At 42.4% G+C, this 20,177-nt stretch overlaps 1 protein-coding gene across 3 annotated transcripts in view; it reads right to left on the bottom strand.

Annotated features, from left to right (window-relative positions):
* Positions 1–20,177, bottom strand: part of KIF16B (kinesin family member 16B) — a 254,851-nt gene that overhangs the window by 224,067 nt on the left and 10,607 nt on the right. For 2 of the 3 annotated variants that reach the window (XM_057529948.1, XM_057529949.1), the window contains exons 2-10: positions 17,256–17,372; positions 15,414–15,511; positions 14,583–14,692; positions 11,823–11,965; positions 10,164–10,332; positions 9,845–9,976; positions 8,524–8,699; positions 5,066–5,131; positions 2,152–2,211 (exon numbers count right to left, since the gene is read on the bottom strand). In XM_057529948.1, the coding sequence (XP_057385931.1) occupies positions 2,152–2,211; positions 5,066–5,131; positions 8,524–8,699; positions 9,845–9,976; positions 10,164–10,332; positions 11,823–11,965; positions 14,583–14,692; positions 15,414–15,511; positions 17,256–17,372 (1,071 nt within the window). Of the gene's footprint in view, positions 1–2,151; positions 2,212–5,065; positions 5,132–8,523; positions 8,700–9,844; positions 9,977–10,163; positions 10,333–11,822; positions 11,966–14,582; positions 14,693–15,413; positions 15,512–17,255; positions 17,373–20,177 lie in introns of those variants that run through there. The other variant, XM_057529950.1, reaches the window with a different exon arrangement.

Below are 20,177 nucleotides of genomic sequence, written 5' to 3'. Positions count from 1 at the left end.
AAAGGAAGGGAAAAAATCTGAAATATCATTAGCCTTTCCCATAACCTTTAACACCTAGCACGTAACACCTTTCTATTCTCATCTCAGAAGTTATAAAAAATAAAAGTAGTAAGATGTATGAAAAACAGAATTGGAATTGAAGGAGGATTTAGTTTCAGGGCCTGGAATAACATTATGAGAAAAAGTTCAGGGGTGCACCATGGTGACTCAGTGTGGATAGCTCCGCAAGGCTGTCGTAAAACCCCTACCAGGGTGACAAGGAGAGACCAGGCGGAAGAGATGGGCCGCCATCTGCATTCACTGCGGCGTTGTCTTCTGTGCTAAAAGGCACTACGTATACTAATGGCTTTTTCAAACAGCTAGCTACTTGATTTCTCTTATCCTTACGTGCAGCAGATTTCAGTCCTCCCTTTCTGGCAAATCTGCTGAGGAAAGTAGACATGGTGCCCTGAACGGTCCAACGGCTGGGCCACCTAAGTCGGGGGCTGCAGCGCTACTTCTCCAAGTTGATGCAACATAAACGATGAAAACAGTCACATTTTTGCTGGTGCTTATTCCCCACCCGACTCTTCAGAAATGCAACTGAAGTCTTCGCTCAGTTTCCTGCATGAAAACCTCTCAAAAAAACAAACGCTGAGGGCTTCCCTGGTGGCGCAGTGGTTGAGAGTCTGCCTGCCAATGCGGGGGACACGGGTTCGGGCCCTGGTCTGGGAAGATCCCACATATCACGGAGCAGCTGGGCCCATGAGCCACAATTGCTGAGCCTGCGCACCTGGAGCCTGTGCTCCGCAGCGAGAGGCCGCGGTGGTGAGAGGCCCGCGCACCGCGATGAAGAGTGGTCCCCACTTGCCGCAATTGGAGAAAGCCCTCGCACAGAAACGAAGACTCAACACAGTCATAAATAAATAAATAAATAAAAGAACGTGAATTTCTTAAAAAAAAAAAAAAAAAAACGCTGAGAAAGGACCTCAAAATAACAGAACATTACCATCATCATCAGGAGGAAAGAAAAGTCTGGACGCAGAAGCCTCACTTAACTGCAGGGCTTTCTGCAACTGGAAAGAATATCTCCAGGACCAATCATGACCCATGGCCACCGAGGACTGCAGCTCAACCCCACTCATGAGAAGTAAGCTTTTTAGCCCCCCAGAGCAGGCCAGCTTGCCTAAATGGTACAAGGAAACTTTACATAATATGATGCTGACCCCACTCTCAGAGAGAGTAACTCAATGGCTGTTCCAGGTCTTCAAAAGTTTTCCCCCATGAAACGGTCACCAGATGCCCCCTCTTCACGCGAACGGCGTCCAAGTCAGGCTTCTGCCAAGACACCCAGCTAAACCTCATCTATCCAGCCTCGCCAATATTCACGGGAGATTCTGTCCTTTGGGAAAGTTTTACCTCAACAGACCTCAAAAACAAACCCAGGATTCAGCAATCACCACTGAATCACCTTCTCTCCTGTGTAAGGACAGACGCTATCAAAGCATGAAATTCCAGTCTGAACCTCAAACCTGACGTGCCTGACCCTCCACGGATGACACGAGTTTCCTACCACCTCAGCAAAAAATGGGACCACAAAGAAACGTGTGTTTTGAAGCACAGAGTATGAAACTCGGAGGCCATTACTGACATCTTTTCACCATGAATCTTGCCAAAAATGCAGACCATCACTGCCTAGCCTTTGAGACATACAGAGAAAAATTCCAATAGGAAATCAGTAGTTGAGAAATTTCTGAAGTCTAGCCACGCTATGCACACATATTCCACAATACTGCCATGAGAAGTATTTTTTTTAATTAACATATTGCTTTTATATTGGGTTTAACAAAAGCAGAAAGGCAAAGTGGGTGCCCTTGAATATTAAATGGAACTTAATATGTGCTGACTCAAAAATGGAAAAACTCCACAAGTGAGAGCAAATACCTTAAGTATCAGCACCGCCCCTAAACACACAGCTTTTAATGACTAATAGCTCGCTTTCCCATTTCTTCAAAATCAACCAGAGTCCCAACCTCCCAAAAGTCACTAATCAATTCCACTGATCTTACCTTAAGCAAAGCACACAATCGCCATTTTTGAGGGAGAAAGAAAAAAAGTTTTACCTACTTAAGCCAGCACAGTAAGATCATGACACTTTTTCATAGTCCTTACTTTCAAAATATTTTGGGTTTCATTCCACTTATTTGTCCATTCCTTGGTCAATTCTTGAACCTAAAAGAAAAAACATACATATGTGATTGCTCCACAAAAAAAATTACTTTGATTTTCTTCTAGAAAGTTTCCAAACTCTTACAGATTATGGAAGAATGTACAATACTTTTTTTTTTAATTAGGTAGCAATGCCTCAAAGAACCATCACCAAATATAAATCAAACAAGCTGATCTTACCCTACAACCTACATCATGGCAAAGGAAAGAATAGAAAATAATTTGTCAAGTTGCCTAGAGTTTTATAGCAGTCTTTTTCAAGGTGTACTTCAATAAAAGCTGCTTCCTTGGATATTAACCAAAATTACAAGTTCAAAGATGACAACACCCCATTACATGGGTTAATTTTTCCTGATTATACTTTAGGTCCTAAGAAATAGTGATTTACTTTACTTTCTAATTAGATGTGATGATTAAATCACCTTGGAAACTGCAGTTTTCTTTTAGGAGATAATCTGCTTTTGTAGCTAATTAATAGGGTTTATAAATCTCATTCTATCTTTAAAAAAAAAAAGGCGGCTCTTTAATGGACTCTTAGTAAAAGCAAAAACCTTTTGATAAAAATCAGCTTCTTTCCAGTCTGCGGTAACTTAGGGGAGAAAATATGCCCCATTGTCGAACACAGCACAGTTGGAAATTGCTTCTCAAAGTTAATGAAAATATTCTGCTAGTTCCATACAACTTTTTAAATGACCTTAGTGAGTGATTCATTAAGAAGTAAAGTGATACCTCATTGATAGGCAGGAAAAAAAATGGAAAATTCTGTAAAATGAATACACTTAGGGCTAAAAGAAAGTGACCTCTGAGGGGCATAGAGGGGGACACACCCTCCCAAGGCCTTTTCCCTCCTGTCCTTCAGCATTCCTGCCTCCTGCCCATCCAACAGCAGACACCATCCCAGTTCAACTGACTGGTCTTCCCACCAGTAAGTTATCCTATTTAACCAGGTCAAAGTGAAGGCACAGAATACACTGGATTATACTCTCACTGCTAAGAGGAAGATACTTCCCACAGGCCATTAAGTAATATAAATGGAAAGGGCATGAGTCAGCAACCTCCATGAAAGACCACGTTCGTTACTGACAAGAAATAGAGGAACTGGGGTGATGGTTTATCCAGAGCAAAACCAAAACACCTCTCACCCACCTGAATTCATTCGATGGGCATTCATTTTACCCCTCAATTTACCTCAAACAACTACAGGAGTTCTACGTTACCATTGTTTTCAATAAAATATCTTAACTAGTTACTAATGTCAAACCTATCATGTTCTTGGAACAAACAAAAGAAACAGGACTGAGCCTCTCTAACTCTGATTTTTGCTCATTTGTACTAGTTAGGCAAGGAGGCCTTCCTTTCATCACTTGAGTGATGCCAGCCCCACAGCCTCTAAAGCAAGAAAAGTCACCGGGCTTTTTGTTTTGGAAAAGCTTTCAGAGAGGGAATATTCTTACGCTTTCTCTCCCTACAGAAGGGGAAAAGACTGGGGTGATGAATTTACTAATTTCTAATAATCAGTTAACAGATACTCTTTGGCACTTTATCTGAGAAACACAAAGCATTTAACAATAAACGCTTCGGCATTTCAACAGATAAGTTCTCCCTGAAGAAACGCAAGCCAATTCATCCTTTTCCAATTCAATCAAATAATCTAGCTTTCAACAAATCATAAGTATGCCTTGGGTTTCTTTCACTACTGAACTTAAACCAAATAATCTTCATTTATAAAATTAATTAAAAAATGCAAAGTCTGATACCACCTCTAACAATGTGACCAGGTGATAAGGTTTATAGCCAAGCAGATGGCAAACAATTTTAAAAGGTCGGCAAAGACGAGATGAAAATTTAGAAAATGTTATGAACAAGAGGGGCAGTCATTTCTGTCCCAGCAGGTATAATGCATTCAAATTAAAATGTTTATTGGTTTCTATTAACTTGCTAGGTATTCCTGAAAACTATTAGTAAGAAACAATTTAAGACTATATCCAGACATTTCAAAGTCCTCAAAATGAGAATCTGAAGTACTAAAATACAAAATGCCAAGAGAAAAATAGGGATTAAGAAACTAATGTTTTCACTAATGCTATTATCAGCAAATTAATCAGCATAATTATCCAGGGAAGTGTCAACAAGTTCCTAACTACAACCCAATTTACATCTTCAATATTGTGTATTCTTGAAAGAGCTTTACCAACAGAATCCAATTTTCTTTCTCAATCTGTTTTAACCATTCAGCACAGTGAACAAAATCCACTCCAAAAATGTTATTAATGCTGTTTCTCCTTTCACAGAGGGTTATTTTTTTTTTAACATAAAGAGTATAGAAGTAGATCAGCCATGCAACTAGTTTTCAGAAAGCACCAGCACACAACCAGTGGCTTCGGCCCGGAACACCCACCCCCCACCTCAAATCCCACCTCGCTTACGATGAACTAAGCATCTACTCGGAGTATTCAGCGATTCCCCAAGTGCTGCACTTCCCTCTGGAAAGTAAAAGGATGACAAAAAGCTCCACACTGGTCGTGGTAAGGCTATGGGGACCACCACTGTGAACACAGCCTCCCTCTCCCGAAGGCCGGGGCTGCCGCACTGCCGTGTGGGACAGCCCACATGTGAATCTCAGCTGCTGTTAACCATCGTGTGCCAGACAAATCCCATTTATTAAGTCACAGAGAACATGAGATGCACAGGAAGTCAACTGCTGTGCTTCTTTAAAAATGGGGTGAGGGCGGGCGGAGTGTTAAGTGTCATATAGAAACAAAATGAGTCTCAAACAGCAAGTACTAAAAAGTATGCACTTAAAATAGTGAAAGCTATGATTTTCTCAAAAAAAATAACAAGTCAAGGTATCACTTACTCTGGCTTCATTCTGCTGAAGTTTCTCCTCCATGCTTAAGGCTGTGGGAGAGTCCAAGAGGGCAATCTACAATGTAAACCAAAAAAGACAGCAGCAATTAGTGAACATCGGTAATCTAGAGGAAAGACCCAGCCGTGATACTGTAAATTATCAGAACTTGCCAAATAAACTATCAAACAGAGGTAAAAAGTATTGTCCCACACCCCCCCCAAAAAGTGTCAATCATCACTAAATCTTTAACCCATGGGTTTCATTTCTCATAATATCCAAAACCATGGCATCCTGGTAAAACTACATTTGCAACACAAATCAGCAAACGGAAGGAAAAAGAAAAACGTGTAACATACTGACATTTTATCAAAATCAAACACAGTCTAAGTCCCTAGATCCTGAAGGATTCGTCTGTTTTGAACGTATACAAAGTACACATTCAAAAAGAAAGAAGCATAAGTCTTGCTCAACCACGGGCTTCTGAGATTCACCCACATTGACACGTGCAAATGAAACTCCTTTATCATCACTGCTGGATCACATCCTGCGTACAGCATGACTACACCACAACCTGTGTGTCCATTTCCCTATCCGTGCTGCGAAGGTATAAAGACTGACATGAGAATGATAAACATCAAATTCAGGTTCGCCCTGGGGGGACAACGCAGGCAGAGACGGGAGAGGCAAACACAACCAGGCGGGGCGCACGGGGGCTCCAACTGCATTTGTAACTCATAACCTGAGAGGCAGGGACACGGGGCTCCCGACAATGTCACCAGAAAGAAAAAAAGGAAGGGGGTCTCCCTCCCTCCCCACCCCATAGGCAACCTCTCTTAGCCAATTTGCTATGTAAATGTGCAGTTATTCTGGGCATATGCGAGCATGTTTGTATTGTTTTTCTAAACATCAACAGCATGAACACTATTCTGAATATTGCCTTTTTCACTTCACAAACTATCTTGGGGAAAAAATTCAGTACAAGTAAGTCCATTTCATTCTTTCTAACAATTCCAATTCCACTGTAGAATACTCCATTGTGTGGCTATGCTACAACTTATGTCCGTACTTTCCTTTTAATGGACATGCAAGTTTTTTCTCATCTTCTGCTTTACCAGCGAAGCTACAGTGACCATCTTACACCAGTTGCCTACAGCATATGTGGCTGTGTATCAAAGAGAGCAAGCTCGGGCTTTCCTGGTGGCACAGTGGTTAAGAATCTGCCTGCTGGGCTTCCCTGGTGGCGCAGTGGTTGAGAATCTGCCTGCCAATGCAGGGGACACGGGTTCGAGCCCTGGTCTGGGAAGATCCCGCATGCCGCGGAGCGACTGGGCCCGTGAGCCACAACTACTGAGCCTGCGCGTCTGGAGCCTGTGCTCCGCAGCAAGAGAGGCCGCGATAGTGAGAGGCCCGCGCACCACAATGAAGAGTGGCCCCCGCTCGCCCCAACTAGAGAAAGCCCTCGCACAGAAACGAAGACCCAACACAGCCATGAATAAATTAATTATTTAAAAAAAAAAAAAAAAAAGTACAATGTATGTGGAGATATTTTTAGGTGCAGAGCAACTCCTGGCCCACTGCAGTCCACCAGCTTATGGGACAGCACTGTTGGGTGTGTTTCAGGACTCAGGAAACTCAGCAAGGTTCTCGGCCTGTCGATATTCTCACGGGTCAAACCACTCACGGGATGTCAAGGACTTCGAGGGCCATATTTTCCTGAAGGGAAAGCTGCTCTGGAGAGAGCAGTGTGCATTTAAAGAAAAGTTTTGGGTTTTTTTAATGATACACTTCAGACATCCATTCATGGGTTAGGAAAATGGGAAGAACTGTGTCTTTGTTTATTTCTAACTCCAATTTAACCTAATTTTTTTTTTTTTTTGCCACACCATGAAGCTTATGGGATCTTAATTACCCCACCAGGATTGAACCAGGGCCACAATAGTGAAAGCACCGAATCCTGACCACTGGACCACCAGGGAACTCCCTAACTCAAACGTTTTAAAAAGTGCTCCTTGGAATCTAGAAAAATGGTACAAATGAACTTATTTGCAAAGCAGAAATAGAGACAGAGATGTAGAGAACAAATGTGTGGATACCAAATGGGGGAGGATGGGATGAATTGGGAGATTGGGACTGACACATATACACTATGTATAAAACAGATAACTAACAAGAACCTGCTGTATAGCACAGGGAACTCTCAATGCTCTGTGGTGACCTAAATGGGAAGGAAATCTAAAAAAGAGCGGATACATGTATACATATAACTGATTCACTTTGCTGCACAGCAGACACTAACACAACACTGTAAAGCAACTATACTCCAATAAAAATTAAAATTAAGGGACTTCTCTGGTGGTGCAGTGGTTAAGAATCCGCCTGCCGATGCAGGGGACACGGGTTCAAGCCCTGGTCTGGGAAGATCCCACATGCCGTGAAGCAACTAAGCCCGTGCGCCACAAGTACTGAGCCTGCGCTCTAGAGCCCGCAAGCCACAACTACTGAGCCCGCGTGCCACAACTACTGAAGCCCGCGTGCCTAGAGCCCATGCTCCACAACAAGAGAAGCCACCGCAATGAGAAGCCCATGCACCGCAACGAAGAGTAGCCCCCGCTCGCCGCAACTAGAGAAAGACCATGTGCAGCAACGAAGACCCAACGCAGCCGAAAATAAATAAATAAATTTTTTTTTAATTAAAATTTAAAAAAAAGAATAAAGTTTGAACAGGGAAAAAAATAAATAAATGAATAGAATTTAAAAATAAATAAATGAAAAGTGTTCCTTGATTCTCTCTCACAACAGTATCCAAACCTAACAGCACGGACCACAATATGAGCACAGAATGCAGCTCGGTACGTGCACCATGCAGATTATAAGGAAGTTTTCTGTGAAAAACACAAAAGGACAAGGCTCCTTCACGAAAACCCCAAGAGATCCTGAAGTGAGGCAGTTTCAACAATCAAGCAAAGGCCCAGGGAAATCGCCTGAGCCAGGCCACAGGGATGTCACACGTGTCCCTGTATCACCATAACCACTTCTATAACGGGCGATACAAAACAGAGATTCAGGAAGGTGCTCAAACGAGTCTTTCGTTCTGTTAAAATACATTTTCAAGTCATAAAATGCTCGGGTAGAATCTTAAACATTACTCAAGCCCCTCGATTTCCTTCCACTAATGGAGATTATGCTGCTAATCCTACTGCATGCTAAATTTCCATCCATAATTGATAACTATTAGATAGTTAATCATTTTGGGTTTAGTGGATAAAATCCTACACACGGAGCACATAATGAATGCAAAGGCCAACGGGAGCGTGCTGTAAAGGAGAGGCCGGCTAACTCGTTCAAAGCTTTACTTAGCACTTATTTACTCAAATCAATACAACCAGGGAGATAAGTGCCTCGTTAAGATCCAGAAATTGGTGCCATTACTCAAAGAAAATTACCCATAAGTCTCAGAAAAAGCCAACCTGATTCCCTTGAGCAAGCAGCATTTTCAGCCTGGCTATTTCGGCTCGCAGCTCACGGATGAGCTTGACGTTGGCGTCCTCGTTAATGGTAGGCTTGTTGATAATGTTTTTGGCTCTATTTGCATAGCGAAGAGTACTTAGGGTTTCTCCGTAATTGACATCAGCAGGTGAAATGGCTGTGAAGAATGAATTCAAAAAGTAATTTATCCCGGCGCTCCGTTTCATTTCACACAAAGTTGGTTTGTAATTTAAAAGTCAGATTAACCCCAGGTCATTGGATAGACTAAATATTCATTGCCACAGTTATGAATATTAAAAATTATCTAGGACTCATAGGAAAAGTGCTCACTATACCAAATTAAATGCCATCTCGCTCTTTTTAAGTTTAGAATCAGCTAGCTAACCAAATCTCCTCTGCAGCTGAGGGAGTTTTCTCCGTTGAAAATATAAGAAGAGGATTTCACAACTATGTACGTTTCCAATGTACAGTAGAAATTTAAATCCTTTTAAAAGTTCTGGCAAAACCTACCACCTGTAAAACTCCAGAGCACTATAATTTTTGAAAAGAGTCAGTAGATCAGCTAATTCTTTACTGCCTAAAGCTCTGGTTAATCAATCACACCCCAACCCCGACAAACCTCAGGGCTTAAGTGACTACACAACGGTGTCTGGGGTGCACACCCCCAGGTAGAGCCCTTGCCTCCACAGGGACTCCATGGCATGAGTGTAGGGAGACACGGGGACATGGAAAGGTGTCGGGGTCGGGGGGTGGTTAGGAGGGAAAGCGTTTCTGAGTTCTCCTCAACAGTTACCTCCCCTTTGCACATTTTTTTCCTCTTTTCTGCTTCTTCCTATTAATTAGTGAAAAGATAGACATATATGACTGTTATTATTTGCTAGATTTACTGGGCTTTTTCTTCTCGATTCTTAATTTTAAATTCCATATTTTATTTTCTGCTTTGAAATAGAAAAAAACAAAGTGGGGTTATTTTTACTCTATGTCTCTACAATGATTTTCTCCCACGAGTTAGCAGAGTTAGAAGTTTCTGTCCTGTTCTTTAAGCAAAGCTAAGAATCATTCCGCATGGATGTTGGCTTGCATAACCAAGAACATGGCAAGTTAATATAACTAGGAAGAGGGAAAAAGAGTCAATAATACAATACTGTAGACTGGATCACAATAGGTGCTTTTCTTCAGAACAGAAAAACTTTTTTTTAATAAAAAGGTGCTATTTCCTAATGAGACACTTTAAACTTCAGTAGTTACAGTTAATTCACACGAAACACTGTATGCTGAAGAAAAAGAACTTAAAATTCTTACTAGCAATCATGATAGTTTTAGAGTTTCCTCCAAGGCTATCTTTTAACAACCAAGTCAAAACAGAATCCCTGTAAGGCACAAAAACTGGCTTCTTCTTTACAAGAGGGTTTGCTGCATCCTGAGATAAATCAGCTGTAGGGAGAAAAAGAAAAGGGGGGAAAAGTTAAAGATAATCATGAAAGATTTTTTTCTCTAATTCGGCTTCAAAAAACCTTGAGGCTATTACTCCGGTTTGTGACACAAACATTAAACCTAAGTGCTCTGTGCTACTATGACACCACCAAGAACGAGAAGAGGCAGCAGACAAGTATGAACCCACCTAAGGCAGAAATGACATTTCCCAGGGTCACAAGGGATTTGTTGATGTTCCCCCCTTCCTTCAGCCGGACCCCGGTGGCACCAGTGGCATCTGCCCGCTCACTTCCGGCAAGATCGACTAAGTGGATCTTACTCACGGTTTCACATGGCATTTCAGAATCAAATTTTGCCTGTGGTGAAATATAAAAGCAAAGTGGAAGAGGTATAAAGAGCCCCAATGTTTATATGTTTATGTAACATTTTTAATATGTTTTATGTGTTTATAACACAAATTCTAATTGTTTTCCACTCCTCACTGTGATCTCTCAGGGTAGATTTCTTTTGTTTTTTAATTTTGTGGTTTCATTGGCCTGCTTCCTGATTACAAAAATTAAATTGAATACAATAGAAGCCTACCATATGTGACTCCTAAACTTTCTGAAGAACTACGGATTCCATTACCCAAATCACTGTCATTCTCAAAAGGGCTGAGTCTGACCATGGCAGATGAGGAAACTAGGCCCTGAAGGGCATTCCACAAAGAAAAATATAAGTAAACAAATAATTAGTTTTGTTCCCATCTAAAATCTGCAACATTACAAGCACAATGGCTTTCCAAAATATGATAAATATAGACAATTATCTGAAAGAGCACTCAACCATTATTTGATGTTAAAATTCGATTTGTTTCACAATTATAAAATAGTGAAAAATCTTAAATTCTGTATTCCTTGATTCTGAAGTCTACCAAAATTTTACTTTCCCAAAGACTCTTAACCTACGTTTTACAGTCTGAACCAAAACGCCAAAAAGAAATTACCATATTGTGATCGAAAAGCAAGCCTCTTAGAAACTAGGGACGGCCACATCCTAATCCACATTAACCAGAAAACAGGAGATAAAAACCAGTTAACTACAGTAAATCAAAAGAAAAGGTCTAAAGAAAGGTAAACTTGTAGAGAATTTATCAGGAGTTGCTCCAACTGACCCTAGAGAATTTTTTCATCTTCTTTGCTCTCTGAGCCTCCTCATTAATGAAAGGTTAAGTTTTTCTATCTGATGTGTTCAATGGTTCATATAGGCCAGGTCCTCTCCAAACTCCTAACGTGTGCGAAGCACTGAGAGGACCCAACACCTTTATGTTCACCCGTTCCACCGGTCTCGGTGTTAACGTATTTGCCCTGAGTCATTTACACACACGTTCAAAATGCGCTCCACCTCCAGATCATAATGAATTCCTACATTAATACTTAAAGACGTCCCTTGTCCTTTAATATCACTCTAATAATCACAAGCAGCACTGCGGGGTGAGTTCCACGGAGCCATAATGGACCACGATGAGTTACCTCGGCCTCCAGCTGCTCTGACCGGCAACCCCGTTATCTCCGACAGAGCTGGCAACAATGAAAACTTTGACTTAATTAAGCACAAACCAAGTTTTTTAATGTCTAGAACACGGCAGAAGCCTGCTAAATATTTCTTACGGGGATACATCAGGTTGCATTTCAAATGTAACCGTGGAGAAATCAGCACACGGCAAACATTCAAGTCTAATGAACAAGAAAATGGCAGTCGGCCACCTCTGCTTCTCCTGGCTCACCACAGATCGGTCCTCAGCTCGTGCCAATCAGCAGGGAAAGCCCTCAGGGACAGAGCCAGCCCACCCCACAGCTGCCCTCACCTGCGTGAACTTGATGGTGAAGATGGCGTGAGACCTGCTGCTGACATCATTCATCCCTGTGGCGGCGGTGGTCCGATTGATGTTTCCTGCATCCATAAGCTCTTCGACATCACCGTAATTCTGTACTAAATGTTTGGATAAATCTGGAAAAAAAAAAAAAAGGCGAGGGGTGAAGAAATCTCCCCAGTATCTAGTAACTGGAAGAAGAAATGTACCTCTATGAAATAATACACGACTGTACAAATCTGTGGTGGTTTATAATGCAGACTCAGGAGCTGGGCTGTCTGGGGTCAAGTCCAGGCTCTGCGGCTGACTAGTGGACTTTCACGGTTGTGAACAAGTCACTTAACCTCACTGAGCGTCGGTCACCAATCCGGATAACGCATACCTATCGCATATGGTATTTAGGATAACTATGAGCTATCTTCATCAACCTCATTAGCACTAATCATAGCCAGGGAAATATAAACACTATCTCCAAGCAAAACACACATTCTTTTAAATCCCTTTTAAAGAAACTTTCCATTCATTTGTTGGGAAACATTCATATGGTTCTAAAATCAAAGGCTACAAAAAGTATACTGTGTAAAGGGTCTTCCCCCTCCCCCATCCAATAACCCACCCCCAACTTCCCCTTCTGTCAGGCAACCCAACATTATTAGCTTCTCCAGACCCTTCCAGAAATAACCTATATGTATACAGGCAATTACATATATATTAAGCCATCTTTTTTTCCCCTTTTATACATAGTAGCATACCATACACATTGTTTTTCATCCTGCTTTTTTCTATGTAATAATACATTGAAGAATATTCTGTATCAGTTAAAGTGATCCTTCATTCACTCATTTTTATGGCTGCAGAGCATTCGATTCTATGCATGTGCCGTAACCAACAGTCTCCTATTGAGACTATAAAGGTTGTTGAGAGTTTGTTTCCAACACAAGTAACGCTGCTACAAATAATCTTGTACTTCGGTTTTTACGAATATGTGTGAATATTTCTGCAAAATAAATTCTTAAGAGGTGGAATTGCTAGATGAAAGCACATTTGAAATTTTGATGGATATCGCAAAACTGTCCTCCATAGAAGGCACTTTACACCCAGCAGTAACAAGGTATAAGACTGTCTCTCAACACTGTCTTCCCAGGTTCCTTACATCTGCCGGGACAGTTAACAGATGCTAGCTTGAAGAATTTTTATTTTGCTTTTCTCTGATTACGAGGCTGAGCCTTCTTTCCTCCATTTAAAAATCATCAGTATTTCCATTTCTGTGGACAATCTAGTCACAACCTTTGTTCATTTTTCTCCTTGGTTTTGGAGCTGCCCTTATTAAGTTATAGGAGCTCTTTATATATTAGACTAAACAAGTCCTTTGTCTGAAACCTGAATTGAAAATATTCCCTCCACATTGTAAGTTGTCTTTTTACTTTGCTTCTGGTGTTTCTGCCAAGTGTAAAGTTGGTTTTCTGTTCTGTTTTGTTTCACCATTTCAAATTTAACACTTTTATTTCATGGCTTCTGGATTTTAAGTAAAAAATTTTAAAAGCCTTCTCTTCTTGAAATTTCTAGGGAAAAAAGTAATCCAGGGTTTCTTGCAGTCATTATGTCACTTTTTACATTTAAATCTTTGATCCATTTGCCATTTACCCTAGTATAAAAACTGAGCTCCGGTACCAATTTTTTTTTTCTTCCTAGACAGCTTAATAACTCATATTACCCCAATGTTTGAATAGCAGATTTATTAGAAACTAAATCCCCATTAAGTATCTACACCAGATTCTGGATGTTTCACCCTGCTTGATTATTCTGTCTCCTCACAAATCCAGCTTTGTAATATGTTTTAACATCTGACAGTTAAAGGGAAAACATGAAGGCACAGTTAGGCTAAAAACTATTAACAATAATAGTTATCCCACGTTCTACAGAACAAATACATAGTTACGCACTTCACTTTGGGCATTAAAAAGCAAAAGTTCAATTGAAAATTTACTAAAATGCAGATGAGGACCTGTTGGTGCACCCGGTATAACCAGGTAAAAAAGACAACGGAAACAGGAACATCTTTAAATCCATGACCAGTTCTCAGCCTTCCCTCCAGCGAGACACACGGGAACGACAATAGCCACAGGAAAGCCCATCTGTGTGCGATTCTTACAGGCCAGCCTTAACTCAGCAGCGGTACACGGAGGAAGTGTGTAGAGCTGACTGCTCTACTCCAAAGACAGCCTTCAATCCAGCCTATTTTTAAAATAATTCGCAAGAGCCAGCCTTCACCCGTCATTCCCTGGGACATTCCTCACAAAGGACCGTGACACAACGAGTGTAGCACAACACAAAGGCCGAGAACACAGCACAGGAACCTGCAAACAGTCTTCCCAAAGGCGAGAGGTCTCAGAGTCGCCCTATAATCATGTTACCATTAAGGTCAGTAAAAACACACTGCTAAAATGCAAGGCCATTTAAAGAGACAGGCTGTAGGGTTGCTTATCTTGCCTGAGAACTTGGAAAAAACAAGTTTCTGGAGTTCTTAAAGCCAGAGGAAATCTATTGGCAAGCCCCACAGAATCAGCAAATGCCCAGTGAAGTATAAATGCATTAAATGAACATCGTGCAGTGACAGCACATGCAATTTTTACTATAATGATTCCAAAAATAAATTTTTTAAATCTCGCCATTATCCTACATTTTTTTCTCTGAAACTATTATTTTTACAAAAATTCCCAAGAAGAATAGGGCTGTGAAAACATTCACTCTTACCCTCAACATAAGGTCCTTCTTTTGGATGCTCACGGACTCTTAAATTGAAGGTTTTGGACGACTTCCGTCTAAGTAGATCTCTCACACGCTCATTATAAATTTCTAAGTAGCTAAAAATTTCAAATAGAGTTGAATTCAGTAAGATGATTTCAGACATTAATAACAACAACAATAACAGCAGCGACATACATTTTTGGATGGTAACCATGTATCAGGTACAGCACTTTACGTGGATTATTTCATTTAATCCCTACAATAGCCCAGAGGTAGGTACTACTATTACCTCCATTTTACAGGTTAGGCAATAGAGGCTCAGGGTGATTTAAACAACCTATCCAAGGCCTCACAGCCTCTGCGGGGTCAGGCAGCCAGGAGAACCCTTGATTGCCACGTCTGCCCCCAAACCACTGACGAAACTGCCTCCCCACACAGGTTTAAGCTCAAGGAGGAAAAAACACCTCAACCACCCAGATTTATTTAAATACTAGATTTATAGTGATCCTACCAACATAAAGAATAACACAAATCCTATTCAAATAAAAGAATAAGGCAAGTGGGTATACACTGAAAGGTCGAAAGCTCACTCCATTTGAGATGAACATCCTTCGTTAGTTTCCGACCAAGGTGGGTTGCCTCTACCGGCCTCCCAAACCCCAATCCAGAGGGTACCCAAGGAAGTCACTGAACACGTATGTGCTTTAAGCTTGCCTTCCAACCGGCACAGCACAGGAGGGGGAGAAGCAGACTCTCCCCTAAGGAATCCAAAGGCTTTATCCACTCCTTGTGCCTTAAATCAAGCTCACACTCGGTTACTCAGGCCACGGGCCCTACCTGACTTCAGTTCGAAAAGATGCCTCATCCCATCTGGTGGTTTCATTTATCCGACTGAAGAGCCCTTCGCAGATCCGGGGTATTAAGCCAGAATCGCCCTGCAGTGGGAAGGAGGGACGCCTCAGCTGTCACTTGAAATAAAAGCAACCGACGATTGCATCTGCAATTGGCTGGGGTGGGCTCAGACTCCAGGGGCCTGCAGGCCTGGCCCAGGGCCCAGGGCGCAGCACTCATCCATCCCCTGCAGGGCTGCTTCCTACTCTCTGAAATGAGAGGATTGAGTTTTCGAATTTCTACCTGCTGGGACCATGATAATATACAGTTATCAGCTGTTCATCAGCTAAATCGTGGCTTGCAAACGTAAGACGACTTATTCTCTAGCTTTCAAATATTCACGTTTCAGTCGGCATTGACACGCTGACGAGCTTCAGAACGGTACCAAAGACGAGGCAAAAATGTTGTCGTTAGAAAGCCAGACTTTAGGGCTTCAATGTTTTCTTCTGAAATCCCTCCCTACTTTCACCCAATCTCCCATCCCAAAAATAAATATGTATATATATATCATCACAGGTTTAGGAGAATTTTTTTCCTTGATACCATCAAATCAATATCAATTCTTGTAAAGAAAAATTGGGCCTTTCACCACATTTTTTGATCTTACTTTAAAAAATAAAATAAAAAAGAATACCCAAATGGTACTCAACTGTAAGGTCGGAGAAAAACAGCTGTAATTTATGAGTGCTTTGTTGAACTTACATAAACTAGCTAAGAGGGAATCAACATGTAAATTTCATTTTTTAGAGAAGGCTCTTTTCTCCAAAGGCACAGTAGGAAAGTAGGAAGAGAGAAGTAATGGTAAAAGGAAACGTGAAACTCTTGAAATTGTCTGTTCCTCTCTTATTCTTCCCTACTTCTCAGCACTGAGGATTCACTGCCCAGCATTTATTTTCTTCTCCTGGAAAGAAAATGCCTGGATTTAAGAAGCCAGGACACATGCACTCAAAGGCTTGCATCTGGAAAGACCTGTCCTCCTTTAATGCATTACTTCTTCCACTAGCCATCGAACCTGTAGCATTCAAGGCACCACCGAGCCTGCCAGCAGGAATCCCAGCCATCCTCCGCTAGCCCCTCCACATCTAGAACAGGCTGGCGCCTCTCAGACTCAGTGGACAGTTTTCAAAACCATGACATGAGAAAAGTAAAACACACAAGCACTATCCAGGTCTGGAGAAAACACAGAACAGGATAAGTTCCTACAATCACGTCTAGTTTTTCCTCTGCCATATTTTGGGGCAAGTATAACTTTAAGGTTCTTAATTTATACAGCATAACTACTAAACTCTACATACTATATTTATAACTATGTAGACTCTACATAACCTGTATAATTCTAACGCTTTTTATGTATTCACTGGATTTATGTAGTACCTTTCCACCAAAGAGACTCTTTTTTTTACATTTTTCTTGGGGAAAGATGTTTTGAATAATTTTAAATAGAACAGAGTTCAGTAATTTTATTCAAATTGTTGGGTTGGCAGAAAAGAAGAATAAATTACTTGTAGGCCCAGCATACTTTTTTGATAAGATTATAAAGCCTTTAAAAACAGAAAAATGAACTGAGACTCCCATCCATTATTCATGCTTATAAACTGAAAACTATTTCTAATTTAAAATCTCTCAAAGGAAATTCCGTCCAACTTATTACTGAGTTTTACCTTATTGCTAAAGAATGATCAGAACATGAAAAGCAAGTTAGTACAGACCGCGTAGATAAGAGATACTTTTATCAGTCCAAAGAGAGATAATGAGAAATTTTCTTCCCACACAGTGTAAACAACGTACAGAATCTCCCATCATAGTGTATGACTTTCCTGATCCAGTCTGCCCGTATGCAAAGACACATGCATTATAACCTTCAAATGCAGACTTAACGACATCTGTGCCGAGGGTTTTGAAAACCTGAAAGCAGAAAGAAAAAAAAAAAAAAAAACACAAAAGATACAATTACCATGGATTTTAATAAAAACTCCTTCAGTGTTGACAGTATTCTTGAATACTACTTTCATAAGGATTACACCATGTAAATAAATCACTACAGAGCTGTTAACAACAGAATAAGTGTATATCCCAGTTTTTAATCAAAAGGAAACATATAATGAAGCAAAATGCAACCCCATCCATTTTCCCACTTAAGTTAACAAAAAATTCCTGAAATAGAAAAAGGTAAACAAGGCAAAGTGACAGTCATAACTAGAAGCAAAGACGATTTTAAAGCAAGATGATTTATCATTTCGGAATTAAATAAACTTATAAAGTGGTTCATGCTACCAGACCTTCCAGAAACTAAATATTCAAAGTCACAGCAGCCAGAAAGTTACGGCCCAAACCATGCCTAGTCAATGCCATCATTTTAAGGATACGGCCATTCATCAAAGTAAGTCTCCGGAGGCTCTCACAGAGCTGAGTGATGAGTGGGTGCAGGTGAGGCTGGGATGCCAGGCTCTCCCGAGTCAGAATCCAGTGCATTTTCCTATTGGGACATTTGCCCAGGATGGAGAGGGCAGGAAGACGAGCTGTGTGGGGCCTGGGTTGGCACTTACAGTGGCCTGAGTCCACGTCCACTGCACCACACAACTGCACCAGGATGCTTTGGGGAATGGAAGGGGGGTGAAGGACAAATACTTGACCCACACAATCGATGTAAAAGAAGCAAATCAAGATGCCTGGTCATCCTCCTTACACCCAGCTGGGGCGGGGACCAGCCAAAGCTTTCTAACCCCCTCCTGCCCTCACACTGCCCCCTGCCCCCTCCCTGCAGGGGAGACCAGGACACAAAGGGCACACAGAACACCTCCCTGCTTCAAAAACAAGGCACAGCAGCAGCTGAAGAGACACCGGAGAGGCAATACGATCAGGTTCTCAGTCAGAACCAGGAAAAGGTGTGGGGTCCCCCGCAAAGGCCAGGGCGGGAGCCTCGCCAACCCCTCGGGAGAGTTCAGTCTCCGTGAGTGATGCCGGGTGAGCCCAGCTCAAGACACACCATCGACTCTCCATAGGGATCTGGGCCCTCCAGCCAGATACCACCCCCGGACGGGGCTGACAACCACTGGCCATCTTGCTCTCCCCTCCCCACACAGACATCCGTGCTACCAACACAGCTTGTCAGCCAAGGACGCTTCAGGCACCATCTTCCCGCCGTCTTGTTTAGACTTCGTCTCCTCGGTGGCGTCAGTCAAAGACGTACAGACTATCCTTCCAACAGAGCCGCTTCCGCAGAGGACCCTCTCATTACTCGCCTTCATTCTGAGCTAAGTTTCATCCGTTTCAGCTTTACGAGCTGATATTTTCTGATCCTTTTCCCACATTCAGATGACTAACTCAGCCTTCAACTAGAGTAGCTCACGCCGTGTCCGTGATCAGTCCTCGGGGCGAGCAGTGTTCTAGATCCACTGTCCAGGGGGAGAGGTTAGGTCACTGGGCACACAGTGGGCGGCAGAGTGGGATCTGCACCCGGCCTCCTTGACGCCAAAGCCTGCGCTGCTACAGGAGCCGATGCCGAGTCCTCTTCCCACGCTCTCGACATCAACCTGGAAGCCCCAACCCTACGTGGAAGGGCCTCCCCCGACAGACCACACACACACACACACACACGCACTCCTCTGTGAGGAAGCAGAACCAGGAATCCCAGGGGGACTCTGGACTCCAGGCTAACCATCTGAGGTTCATTTTCACCACTATATATGGAACAGGAGGAAAACTCTAAATATTTCTTTAATTCTTTCTGATCAGACAAAAACCAAAAGGCAGATGTCATTTTTACCACTTCAGAGTGCCACTGGAGAGAAAGAACAGCCTTCCAAAAGACTGCGGAAGAATAAAGGAAGGCTCTTCTCTCATACTTCTGTCTGGGGCTAAAACAAAGTCATGGAAAATATCATATTTAAACCAAACCCCAAAGTTTTCAAAATGGAATTCTTCCCCAGGGTTAAAATCCACACCTGCTACTTTACTCCTCATTTAGTCTCTAGAAAGCTAACTCAGCTGGAGTTCCTCCAGACTCAGGGGGCCCCGGAGGGGGCGGGGGGCCTGGGGCTGGTGGACGTGACCGCACGACAGGCCTAGAAAATGCAGGTCCAGAGGCGCTGAGACCCAGGCCTGGCTCGGTCCCAGCTTCAAGTCGGCTGGGGACCCAGAGAAGCAGCAGGACGGTGCCCACACCTCCGGGGTCCCCCACAGGGAAAACCGGCTACCCCACTGCAGCTCCCACCAAGGACTGATTTACCATCGTCTACCAAACCAAGGTGGGGAAGGAAGGGGCTGCTCGACTGGCTGACGCCCTGCCCTCCTGGCCAGGGTCCCCGAGAGCCACCTCGCTGCTTGTCTGAGAGGCTACAGAGCTGACTTACAGAGCTGACTTACAGAGCCAAGGGAGGCATCGCAGGGCCTCGCTTGAGGGGAAGTGCCCACAAGAGGGCGCTGTGTAAACAAAAGACTCTCCATCCAGCTGTCAACTGGGAAATTTTAGGTTTCAGGTTTCTCCGGGGTCGAATCAAGGAACAGGCAGTGTGAGATCAAAGCCTCCCTTTGGAGTCTGGAGAACAATTAAGAAAATTAGACCTTACTTAATGGTCTTTAATTGACACGAGTATGGCCTTAAACGGCCCACTGATTTTTTTTCTAAATCTAAAATTAATTTGGAAGGAAGAAATAGTAACGGTCATCTTATTTGGAATTTGTTTAACATTATGGGAAACTTGTACTATA

This window comes from Balaenoptera acutorostrata, chromosome 15 (genome assembly GCF_949987535.1).
Source record: "Balaenoptera acutorostrata chromosome 15, mBalAcu1.1, whole genome shotgun sequence".
Classification (NCBI taxonomy): domain Eukaryota; kingdom Metazoa; phylum Chordata; class Mammalia; order Artiodactyla; family Balaenopteridae; genus Balaenoptera; species Balaenoptera acutorostrata.
Note: the sequence above shows the minus strand (reverse complement) of the source record. Positions and strands in the feature narration are given on the sequence as shown.